Genomic DNA, 13,503 nt, shown 5'->3' on the forward strand with positions numbered 1-13,503 from the left:
TTATTCTGGGGTTTCGTAAAAGACATTGTATATAAATACGTTCCAACTACACCTGAAGATATGCGAGAGAGAATTGTCAGAGCATGTGCTTCGATAAGTGCCGAAGTGATAAGGAAAATAACTCAATCCATAATAAGAAGACTGCAGCACTGCATTGATACCAATGATCATCACTTCGAACACCTTCTGTAAAAGGACATTCATGCCACGATTGTGACCTTCGTTGACCTACACATGATTGGATTTGTGTTCCAATGTGTCCGTAAAGGGAAGTTTAGATTCAGCACGAATTACGAGTTTTGACTTTTGCTTATGATATATGCACGTTTTATTAGAAAACCAATCGAGACATGCGTGTTGCGAGTTGCTTGAAAAGAAAGGGAATGAAACATGGATCAGCGGACAAATTGCAAGGAAACAATCACAGCTGTAATAAAAAATTTAAAAGGAAATGGGCTGGATATGTATCCAGGAGTATGGTTGGTGTATGGACTAAGACAATTCTTTCCATGAATGGATTGAGACGACATCGTTATCGGAAGTGGGAAGACGACATGAGAAGTTATGCAAGAGCAACGTCGGTATGTAGGGCTGAATACAGTGAACCATGGAGAAGTTTGGAGGAAGCCTTAATCCAGTAGCCAATGTTGAATGGGTCATGGTAAAGATAGTCATTGCAATAATGACTCAGCTGTTTACAAAATACTAGTAGCATTTGAAAATACTTGTATATTTCTCGAAACTGGTGGAAATCTCAGTTTAGGACTTTTTGGTTTCGTTTTCGTTAGATCCGATAATACCCAAAATGCGTTTGGAGAGAAAGACAGTTTATTCACTGATTGGAACTTTTTTGACGTTTTAAATAAAATGGTAAGTAAGTACCTCCTCTGGTGATTAAATTATCAGAAAAACCATACATTGTCTTTGCAATATTACAACGCTCTGACATTAGTGCAGACAGATTACGTCATGACATTGCTCAGCCTGTATCAACGCTGTAACAAGTGGGCATGACACGATGTTAAAATTCCTTAGCGAGAAAAGTCTAACGGCAAGAAAAAAGACAACTGAAAGCGTGTCCTCCAGGCGTGAGCTGCGGTAACTCTTGCGAACGCCTCGTTCCACTTTCCGTAATGAGCACACAGAAAAGAGCCGGGAGACCGCTGAGAGAAGACGGCCGGATATTACGCAGATCAGCAGTCGACCACAGGCTGTGGCATTACGCGTCACTGCTTGGTTCATTCACCGAAATCCTACTGTGGTGCCACGAATTTCTGTTATCCATTTCCCACGCTGTTGTCGATATTATGAAAGATAACGATGGTGAAAATTTGCACTGGTCTTGGGTACAACAACAATACGACGTTTTGTGTTGGCAATGAGCTTATTTAGAGATCTGTGCTGAATCGTAAATTATCAGAAGTTTTCGTGGCAACATGAATCGAAAGAAGGTTGTGTTTTGGTGAGGAATCAGCCTCATATTGCGATGCAAGCCGTGGTGTTGTGTTTTATAGTTTTTGCGTTTATCTCATTTGATTTATAGACTTGGCAAAAAGTGTGCTCGTCAAGCAGAAAGCAGCGGATGTAGCAGGCCTAAGAGGAAATTAAAAGCTTTTTACAGAGGGTTGTGTACTGTGTGTTTAATGAACTGGGGACCTAGAAACGGCGGAAAGGCTTCGTCCCCACCGTAGGCCTCAGTGATTCACAACCCCACAACGGGCCACAGCAGTCAACTCACCCCACCGCCGCCCCACACCGAACCCAGGGTTATTGTGCGGTTCGGTCCCCCGGTGGACACTCCAGAACAAAGACACCTTAAAATCGCTTTAAGAGATAAAGCACACATGACAAAGAATAAAAACTGCAAGAGAGAGGCCTGACAGGATGGAAAAAGAGGGGAGAGCAAGGTTACTACGGGGGAGGGGGTGGGATGAAAGGAATAGGGGGGGTCAGGGGGTGTATCTAGAGGCAGGTGGGGTGGGAGATGAAGAGGGGAGACAAGGCAGGAAGGAGTGCAGAGACACTGAAGGGGAGCGCGGGAGAGGGAGGGGGTGGAAGAGGGGGAAAGCCACTCAGGAGAAGGGAGGGGGAGGAGAGGGAGCCCTGAGGAGGAGGCAGGAGGGATATAGTTGGTTGGAGGGTTAGACTTCAGGGCAAAGTTGATCATCCTTGAGGGGTAGATGCTGGAAGTTGCATTGGGAGAGAAGGTGGTGTGGACACAACGGTAAAGGCGCGGCAACGGGTTGGCGGTGGGGGTGGAGAGGAAGGGGGACATCAGGGGGTGGGGGAGAATCGAGTCGGCGGACAACATACAGGGTGCGGATGTGTTCAAGGAAAAGGAGAAGGTGGGGGCAGGGGTTGAGGTCATAGAGGAGGTGCGTGGGGGATGGAAGGTGGATACAGAAGGTGAGGTGGAGTGCATGGCGTTCCAGGATTTGGAGGGTGGTATAGAAACTGCTAGGGCCGGAAATCCAAGCAATGCTGGCATAACACAGGATGGGGTGGATCAAGGATTTGTAGGTGTGAAGGATGGTGGAAGCCATGATCGGCGCGGGACCGGTGTTAAATTTCCACACGGCGGAGGTACACTTCCTCCTGGTTGGCTGCACGTACCATTGGTTGATGCAGCAGAAGATTCGTGGCAGGAGCGACCTCTCTTGTCTATTTACACACCCTCTGTGTTTTGGTCCGGTGCACGCGAAGGACCTCTGCAGGTCGCGCTGCAAATGACAGAACCGGAACGTCGTGTAGTTGCAGGGGCAGAGCAGGCAACCAACCAGACGGCGGTGCGCTGCAGTGTGGCGTCGGCACCTGACGGCTTTCGAGACGCGCCAGGTTCTTTTTGGGACCGATGCTATTTTTGCCCTGGCAACTTCGGCTCCCAGCTAGTCGCTTCCCACCTTTCGTATATGATTGTTACAGGTTTCATGTGCATCTAATTAACAGGAAACTGAGTGCACCCAACTCAAGAATGAAGCACCAGAGGTTGAGATGCAAATCCCTTGATCAAGTAGTCATTCAGTGAAACTGCTCTGTAATTGCAGGTCTGGATTAGCATCAAAGTCATGAGATGTTCAATTGACTCTTTTATTAGAACATGTTACGCGTTTCGGGATTACACCCATCTTCAGACATCACAAACTTCAGTTCCTTCCTAACCAACCAGACGTACAGCCTTGACAACTCAAAGAAAGGGTCGAATAACATATGACTGCGACACAAGCAGTCTTGAAGCAGAGAGATAAATGGTTTAGGTTAGAGTCACGCAAATCGGAAAAGTGGCGTCCAATTAAAAGATTTGCACCCGGGCACTGAACCACACAAAATCATTACAAGGGTGTTCCATAAAGAATTCAACTTTTGACCCATAACAGCACCCAAATTTACTGATGAAATTAAATAATTTCCATATTATTGCAGTGTATGCCAAACTGTATTTATTAATGAAAGGTCTTAAAGTACAAATTACATTCAGAAAAGGGGGGAAAGGCTGTGAAAATACATATAAAAAGATGCAAAAATTTACAGAGTTCTGTTACACTGGACTACACACATCATTTCAATGTTTTTCACACAAGACGCTAGTGCTTGGAGCTGAGTCAAAACTGCAAAGGCTTCCACATCTGGATTGTTCTTCGAATTTGTCTTTAGCAAATCCAAAAAGGATGTCTCTAACACTGATCAATCTCTTCCACTGTTCCTCCTTCTCCATGCCTTCTTCTTCCAAACTCTCAATCACATCAGGCAAATATTTGTAGCCATATACTCCAAAAAGTTCCAACTATAGGTCTTTGTTGTTGAGTACTTGTTGGCCCTACGTGATGGGTATTGCGTCCGATGAAATATATGAAGTCTTTGATTGATATTATCAAAGTTTTTGCACAAGAAAACAGCTCATCTTATCTAAGTACCCAACCTTATTGTGATAGGAAACTGTGGAAGGTGAAGCCCTGTCATTTCTTGGTACAAAACTTGACGATAGGGATCCTTTACGAGAATCTTCTTCAGAGCAGCATTGAAGTGTTTTTCTCTGCAGTAATTTTCCATGGTACTTTCGCAAACTCGGTGTAGACCATGTACAATACATGTCCCATAGTTGAGGTTGGGGTATATGCCCGTGAGTTACTAGTAAGCCGAAAGGATGCAGCGTCTCCGACTTTTAAGGTGATTATCAGAGACACATTAAAATTAGGTGGAAGAATTTAGAGGAAACGTGAACAAAACTTACAATTGTACACTCTAAGACAAAAGGAAAAAAAGAGACACACCTCGAAGGAATTATCGAAATGAGACGCAACTCGATAAATGTTAAGTCCGTGTGCAGACAAACAAATGATTACAATTTGAGAAAAATTGGATGATTGATTCAGGAGAAACAGCTTCAAAAACCGAGCAAGTCAATAACGTGTTGGTCCCTATGTAAGCACTTATTCAGATTTTCATTGATTGATAGAGTTCTTGAATGTGCTCCTAAATATTTTGTCAAGAGGAAACATAAAGTTGGATGGCAGTTGATCCTTTGATCAGTGGCAAAATTTCATAAAGTTTATGCAAAAAAAAGAGACTTGCTTTCAGAAAGCTTCTGGCACTTGAAACGTGGGCAGCTCATTTCATATAACAGTATGATGCATAATTTTAACCTTGCAATTCGAAGCCATAATGCCAGCGTGAAAATAGAGTTCTCTTTCTTAAGCGCTTAGTGGAGAAAGGAAATGATTCCCTAGGAAAATTAGGTCCTTGATAAAGTGGATTCAGATGAATAATATTAATGATTAACCACATATTATTGTTGTTTCTTTATGAGTCTCAATGAAATGACGAGATATATTGAATATATTTCGCTTTCCTTTTCAGAAGTACGGATAATTGTTTATTTTGTTTACTGGAGAAATTTTAGTTTATTGTGACGTCAGATTATCTTAGGCAGAAGACCGAGCAACTGAGAAGACTGAGCACTTAGTTGCTGATATAATTGCCAAAATATAAGGCCGTCTAATGATTTGTTTTAGTTTAGGCACATTTAATGTTGATCTCGCAAGGGTCTGACCGTGCCTGGTTATTAACAAACGACCAACTGACTATTTATATTTAAAATAGGTAATCTGGCATTTGGGACAATATGTCCGGTTGAATATGACTTTGGGTTGGGCTTTTCCATTTTTGTTCCTGACACCCCTAAATACGAGGATGCTCCGAGCGCTTAATGTCCACAACCGAACTGGTCTTCTCAGATTTAGCGGCCAGTCCCATCTCAGTCGATTTATTCAGTGCATGCCTTGGTCAAACATTCCAGAAAGTTTGCGAGTAGTGCAACATTCACCACATCTGTAATAAGTTTACACAGTGACAATACACTGTTCCATTAGTACGTACAAAGAAAACAGAAGTAAATCGTACAGCGCTCAATGCTGCCAACTTAATGGAAGAGAACTGGCGGGCATTTCCAAATTTATGGTCTTTACCGACACCTGTTAGAATGGAAATCTCTGAATGACCTCAAGTGAATTGGACGATGAAGCAGTGAGCATTTTAGACAAGCGGACTGACGTTTTATGGCGGTGCTGGCAATCTGATTTTATGCACAGCCAGGAGAACGTTGAGGAACATAACCGCTGGGGTGTTTGGGTCTCAGAACATGGAGGAAGAGAACTAGTTTCTGACTCCCCCCATCCCCATCTACACACACACACACACACAGACCAGTCGGAGGAAGTTTGAACTCTGCGCGAGACTTGGACTGCCGTGCGTGCGCCCGGGGAATCCCCGCCGGAAGTGACGAGCCGCCAGGCAGGCGACGGTGGCGGCGCGCCGCGGCACTCACCGGACTTGGCGCACGCCTCGGAGACGCAGGTGCGGGCCTCGGGGCGCCGCAGCATCAGCGCCATCTTCTCGCCCGACTTGGAATCTGTGGCAGAGGAAAATAACAATCCTCAGGAGGAATCGTGAACACGTGGTGGAGAATCGCGGTGGCATGCCGTTCATTTGTTACAGCACCGTAGCTATGTGGCGTATTGACGGAGTGAAGACATTTACACACACACACACTAACGGAGAGAGAGAGAGAGAGAGAGAGAGAGAGAGAGAGAAGGATTCACTTACACACGTTATTACACAACCAGAAACCATCAGCTTGTTTCTAGGTACAAAGGAACTGCTCGGTGATAATCTTTCACTTTCTAATATACAACACGGTACATACATAAAATCTCTTTATAATTTTTCACTTTTATTTGCGTTCATACGTATGTTGGGGTGTTGCTTGTTTGTGTACTAGTGAAGAAAATTGTTTTTCTTTCAGATATTGTAATTCAAAAATTATCAAATATATTAATTATGTTACTATTGTCATTACTAACTGCACAATCATTAACAATTTAAATAATTTATACTATAGAAACAAAATAAAATCCTAAATTACGGATTAAGTTGTTTTTATCTGCAACCATCCATATTAACGTCAGACAGTATCTTTGTACAGATTAGTGGATCTTTGGCCATTTTGCTGAAAATGTGTTTTAGAAAGAGACAGATGTAATCTGATGCTTGAAAGTGACGGACATGTTGTATTGAATCGACTGAAGCTGAGAAGTATTAACTAAAATGAGCAAGAAAGAAAATAAATTCCTTTTGTCGCGTCTGTACTTTCCTGCGAGCGGATCAGGATGGGAGCTAGACGCTAAATCCAATCATGAGGTAGCTCGTCCAACTCGACGTCCTGGTGCTGGAATATAAGCTGGAAATTCTTTGCAGATAAGGGAATTCGGTGGCATAAAGGACGTATACTTTTGATGAAATAACTGAGATGGAACACGAGGTAGGATAAGAGCACTGTCGAATCCTAAGAGGCACCAACACATTGAATGTAAGTTGAGCAATCCTGCATGTACCCTGTGCAGCTAAGTTCCACGAGAAACTAAGTCCCGAAGGGCAGAGTGACTCAGGTCCAACTGCCGAAGGAATCTCATAGCAGCACCAACGGCCCAGCTTATATAGGCTCGTCCGATGCAATCCCCCGCTATCACGCGCGTCTCTCGTGTCCTGTTGTCCTTCCGGAACATTCTGTCGTAGCTGGTCTCGTAGCTCCAGCGTCCCTTGCCACAAAGACGCAGCCTCTCCTGCTTCGCGGCGCCCTGGCTGACGTTAGCTTTCTTTCCTACAGGTTCATCTTATACATTTCTACTCACATCAGCGACCCGTTCGCGACACTGTACCATCTCATTTGTAGTTGTACATAAAACCTAATTAATCTTGAAGCATTTCGCTGTAACAGTGAAGTTTATTGAGCATTATTTTAATTCTGACTCTGTTATTATTGATAGATATTAGATCAGACAGGGATGCTAATGAGGTTCAAATGCTTCAAATGGCTCTGAGCACTATGGGACTTAACATATGAGGTCATCAGTCCCCTAGACTTAGAACTACTTAAACCTAACTAACCTAAGGACAGCACAAACATCCATGCCCCAGGCAGGATTCGAACCTGCGACCGTAGCAGCGGCGCGGTTCCGGACTGAAGCACCTAGAACCGCTCGGCCACAGCGGCCGGCATGCTAATGAGGGTTAGGAGCAGTTGATATGGGACTTCTCTGTACTGCATATAGTACCTAGGCACGCTGACAGCAGCTGCAGAACGAGGTATCACACGAAACCTCCTGGCAGATTAAGACTGTGTGTCAGATCCACGTTTGAAGTCGGGACCTCTGTCTGCCACGGGAATCTGCTGTACCAACTGAGCTACCCGGGCACGAATCACGACGTGCCCTCACTGCTTTACTTACACCGGAACCTCGTCATCTGTCTTCCAAACTGTTACTGACTCGTGCTCGGGTAGCTCAGCTGATAGAGGGCTTGCCCGCGTAAAGGCAAAGGTCCCGAATTCTAGTCTCTGTCCGGCTTATTTGGTAGAGCACGTGCCCGCGAAGGCCGAAGGTACCGAGTATCTCTCCGTCTGGCACAAAATTGTAATCTGTCAGGATGTTTTACATCAGCACACATTCCGCTTCACAGCGAAAAATTTGTTCTGTAACTACATCACTTATGCACTGTTTTATTATATTCCGTCCCAGTGGCCGGCCGCTGTGGCCGAGCGGTTCTAGGTGCTTCAGTCCGGAACCGCGCAGCTGCTCCGGTCGCAGGTTCGAATCCTTTCTCGGGCATGGATGTGTGTGATGTCCTTAGGTTAGTTGGGTTTAAGTAGTTCTAAGTACGGGGGACTGATGACCACAGATGTTGAGTCCCATAGTGCTCAGAGCCATTTGAAAAGTCCCGGTGAACCACTGGCAACCATCACAGATGCACATTGGAATCAGGTGAATGTAGCATGGATGGCTACAGCACAGGAAGCCATTCGCGCCTTTTAGGCGTCGATGTCATCACGCATGGAACAAGTTACCAGCGCACATGGCGGACCCTTTGCCTACTAGACAACAGAACACATTCTCAACCGGGGTCACTGAAATGCTAATCATTTTTGCAGAACATACTATCGTACATGCTCTCTGAATATGAACGTCCTATCTCTAATCGTGCAAGGTGCTCTGTTTTCTCTGAACATGACAGTAGTTAGTCATATATATATATATATATATATATATATATATATATATATATATATATATATATATATATATATATACTATCAACGATCTTTGGGTTCAGAAAAAAAGATAGTTTTTAAGATCTTCAATACAAAGCCACACTTTTCAATAATTAAAACCAGAAAATATTTTATCTTCTTAAAATTTTTAAGCTATACATTTATTTATAAATGCTCTTGGTCGCAGAGCGGCAATTGTACCACTGTCAGTCCACCATCACGCAGCCGGACGAAAGAGCGAAACTGCAATAAAGGAAAAAAATGTACACTAGTGGATTCGTTCAGACACATTTTTCTTTTGTAAATATTCATGTGCATAAGTTAGTTTAAAAAATGTTATTTCACTTGCATCAGATTACATTTTTGATGAGTTAAAAATGAAACTGTCATAAAGCCTCGATAGCGGAATATCGACAGCGAGACTAATATTGAATTAATCGTGATAATAGCACGTTTGGATTGGCGGTACTGCGTATGAAAAGAATGAACAAGTGGGAAATGATGTCACATACGGCTGCAGCTGTATCGAGCCCCAAGAAACCAGTGGGCTTTATGCAGAGCTAAAAATCACACTATTACGAAGCTTTTCACAATACTGGCGGTATTATGTATGAAAACATGAATGAATGGAAGCTCATAGGAGAAGTGGCGACTTTAGTTTTATCTGGTTCGTCAAAACCTCTGGGCTACATGCAGTCTGTAGAAAATGTAAAGAGGAACTAGAATTCTCAAGCGCTGTGCAGTCCCTGGAGCTTTTTTCACACCGGTACAGAATCGTCTGGCAGTAGTATTAGTATTTACAGGTACCCGAGGCTAGCTGAAGATCTGTACTGTGTTGAACTGTAATTTATGCGGTCCTCTTTTCTGCAGGTGTGCTACGTTAAGTAATAAGAATAATGAACGTACGGCATTGGTGGCCGGGAGATCCCTCGCGGGGCGGTTCGGCCGCCGCTCCACAAGTTCTTTAACGCCACTACGGCGACTTGCGAGTGAATGAGGATGAAATGATGATGAAAGACACACAACACCATCTCGAGGCAGAGAAAATCCCTGACCCCGCCGAGAATCGAACCCGGGACCCCGTGCGCGGGAAGCGAGAACGCAAGACCACGAGCCGCGGACTTACGTTAAATAAATTCTAAGAACTATCCTTTGTCAAATGTTGTGTTGAAGTTGATTAACGAATGTAAAAGGGAAGTATACGAAAGAGCACAATTATATACAGAGTTCATACACATTAATTTCACTGAAATGAAATGAGTGAAATCAACGCAGATGAAATCAATGAAATGCAATAACATGAAATGAAATAATTACAACCGGTACGTATATACCGAAGCTGGACTGTAGGAATGTATAATATGCTGTGGTAAATGATAGTTTCTGCTGAAGCGATATTGAAAGTTCGATGTCTGACTTGCCGAGAGCAGACCGTTCGACGGTCGCCGTAAACATTTATTCCACGTTGAGAAGCAGGATTCCGGTGTATTACAAACATTCAGCTAGAGAGTTGATTGTGTAATTTAATAGTATCAGTCATTCTAAACTCATCGACGTACAAACGCTCTTTCTCAGCTTTTATCTATGTCATATGATGCTTATTGCAGCCGATGCGACAGTGTAATTTGTTTGTAAAGGTGGAGATTTGAGAACTAACAGTTGCAAGCTGTACTCGGGTGACTCCCATCTGTACCTTTCTCTAGCTGAAACTACGTATTATTAAACGCATAGGGAAGTAAACAATGTCATACTACTTTTTCAAAAGGTACATGTTCCCTGAGATTTTAATCAGCAAATGACTATAGGGAACTACAGCTTACGATAAAAGTTTTCTGAAATTTTGCATAGATCGTTAGCTCCATCAAAACACACAGTTTCCAGTTTCTTAGTTTCTAGGTGCGATTAAAAGACTGGAAAATTATATTATAGTTTTTCATGTTGAAACGAAAGAATTTTTGAAGTTGTGTTATGCTACTTTTGCTATTATAGTATTGTAAAGGATGAATTTACTTTTTAAAATATTACCTTTTACAATTTGCCTTCGATAACGGAAAGTATAAAAATACTGCTGCATCAATGGAAAAGAATTTCTCGCCCATTCTTTGTTCACGCAGGTGTACTCTCAATCAGTTATAAAGACAATCTTCAGCAAATGTCGCTTGGTAAATATATTCTCTGTTATTTGGCAAATCCGCTCATTGTGTTCGTTATATGTTGCCTCTGCGGGTTTTGATAGCCCTTTCTCTACCACCGTTATCCCACGATTTATCCAAAGACGTGTCTGAAAGAACAGACCTTGTCTGACGATCCACAGCTGTACAAAATAATTCGATATGCGAGTATATTCCCTGACTGTGAATTCTTTGATATCAGCTATATTCGGTATAGATGTACCAGCTATTAGTGCCATTGTGAGAATTTGTGCTGGCTGGGACTGGAACCCAGACTTAACCACTTCGGCTATCCACGCACACTCCCTACACCGACTGTAACCTCAGTATCTCAAGTTGTCCACATCCTAATGCCTCAGCTCATTATGTTCATCACCTTATGCTTGCCAACATTACTAAGTGGATTCTTGCATAAGGATGTAGACATTCTAACGTACAGAGGTTTGGGTTCGTCCAGAGTGTGTGCACGGATAGCCGAAATGATTCAGTCTGCCTTCGGCAGTGGTGAGGTGAGCGCGCCTTGACTGCGCCTCGTCTACTTGCGAGCGAGCGCGCGTTTGTTTACCTCCGCGTAGCGGCATGTCTCCATGTCCGAATTCATCGACCGTCATGGCATTTTCCAATCGCCAATCCACGATTAAACTAACTTTTCCTTTGGATAATGGACGACCTAAGGCGTAACAACTAGAAGGTTCGTACGGGACGAAATGCGTGTCATGCCGCAAGATGTTCTTGCAAATCGTTTTCCAATCCTCAGTTCTACTGTGTACATCAAGATGGCGAATGAAGAGCTGTGAGCTGACGTTGTGCGGCGCCGTGATACCGATCTCAAGTTCCGACACACTAACGCCTATGCAGAGTGGTCCATTGACTGGGCCAAATATCTCACGAAATAAGCTTCAAACGAAAAAACTACAAAGAACGCAACTTCTCCAGCTTGAAGGGGGAAACCAGATGGCGCTACGGTTGGCCCGCTAGATGGCGCTGCCATAGCTCAAACGGATATCAACTCCCTTTTTTTTTTAAATAGGAACCCCCATTTTTATTGCATATTTGTGTAGTAAGTAAAGAAATATGAATGTTTTAGTTGGACCACTTTTTTCGCTTTGTGATAGATGGCGCTGTAATAGTCACAAACGTATAAGTACGTGGTATCACGTAACATTCCGTCAGTGCGGACAGGTATTTGCTTCGTGATACATTACCCGTGTTAAGATGGACCGTTTACCAACTGCGGAAAAGGTCGATATCGTGTGGACCGTTCGCCGGACAGTTACGTTATTTAAGGGAACGGGAAGTGTTCAGCCACATCTGAAATGTCAACCACGACCTCCAACAAATGATGATGCCCAAGTTTGGTTTTTAGGCGGTTTTCCACATCCCACTAGGTGAATACCGGGCTGGTCCGGTCTTCCACTGGAGTTTATCTATAATCTCCGTAACACTTTCGCGATTACTAAATGATTCTGTAATGAAGCGCGCTGCTCTCCGTTGGATCTTCTCCATCTCTTCCATCAACCCTATCTGGTACGGATCCCACACTGGTGAGCAGTATTCAAGCAGTGGGCGAAGAAGTGTACTGTAACCTACTTCCTTTGTTTTCGGACTGCATTTCCTTAGGATTCTTCCAACGAATCTCAGTCTGGCATCTGCTTCACCGACGATCAACTTTATACGGTCCTTCCATTTTAAATCACTCCTAATGCGTACTCCCAGATAATTTATGGAATTAACTGCTTCCAGTTGCTGGCCTGCTATATTGTAGCTAAATGATAAGGGATTTATCTTTCTATGTATTCGCAGCACATTACACTTGTCTACATTGAGATTCAATTGCCATTCCCTGCACCATGCGTCAATTCGCTGCAGATCCTCCTACATTTCATTACAATTTTCCATTGTTACAACCTCTCGATATACCACAGCATCATCCGCAAAAAGCCTTAGTGAACTTACGATGTTATCCACAAAGTCATTTATGCATATTGTGAACAGTAACGGTTGTACGACATTCCCCTGCGGCACACCTGAAATCACTCTTACTTCGGAAGACTTCTTTCCATTGAGAATGACATGCTGCGTTCTGTTATCTAGGAACTCTTCAATCCAATCACACAATTGGTCTGATAGTCCATATGCTCTTACTTTGTTCATTAAACGACTGTGGGGAACTGTATCGAACGCCTTGCGGAAGTCAAGAAACACGGCATCTACCTGGGAACCCGTGTCTATGGCCCTGTGAGTCTCGTGGACGAATAGCGCGAGCTGTGTTTCACACGATCGTCTTTCTCGAAACCCATGCTGATTGCTACAGAGTAGATTTCTAGTCTCCAGAAAAGTCAATATACTCGAACATAATACGTGTTCCAAAATTCTACAACTGAACAAACGTTAGAGATATAGGTCTATAGTTCTGCACATCTGTTCGACATTCCTTCTTGAAAACGGGGATGACCTGTGCCCTTTTCCAATCCTTTGGAACTACATTGCAGTCTTCCTCTGTGAAACAGCTTTGGAAAAAGACATTTAGTATTTCGGCTTTTCTGTTTCAGTACCATTTTGGTCACAGAGTGACTGGACATTTTGTTTTGATCCACCTACGGCTTTGCCATAAGACCAAAATTTCTTAGGATTTTCTGAAAAGTCAGTACATAAACTTTACTTTCGAATTCATTGAACGCCTCTCGCATAGCCCTTCTCACACTACATTTCGCTTCGCGTAATTTTTGTTTG

The 13,503-nt window shown here is 43.4% G+C and overlaps 1 protein-coding gene across 1 annotated transcript in view; it reads right to left on the minus strand.

Annotated features, from left to right (window-relative positions):
* The window catches only part of LOC126253707 (neprilysin-4-like), an 823,274-nt gene that overhangs the window by 211,827 nt on the left and 597,944 nt on the right, over positions 1 to 13,503 (minus strand). Inside the window, exon 4 of the mRNA XM_049955239.1 lies at positions 5,822 to 5,905. Within this exon, the coding sequence (XP_049811196.1) occupies positions 5,822 to 5,905 (84 nt within the window). The remainder of the gene's footprint in view (positions 1 to 5,821; positions 5,906 to 13,503) is intronic.

Source organism: Schistocerca nitens, chromosome 4, assembly GCF_023898315.1.
Source record: "Schistocerca nitens isolate TAMUIC-IGC-003100 chromosome 4, iqSchNite1.1, whole genome shotgun sequence".
NCBI classification, from domain to species: Eukaryota; Metazoa; Arthropoda; class Insecta; order Orthoptera; family Acrididae; genus Schistocerca; species Schistocerca nitens.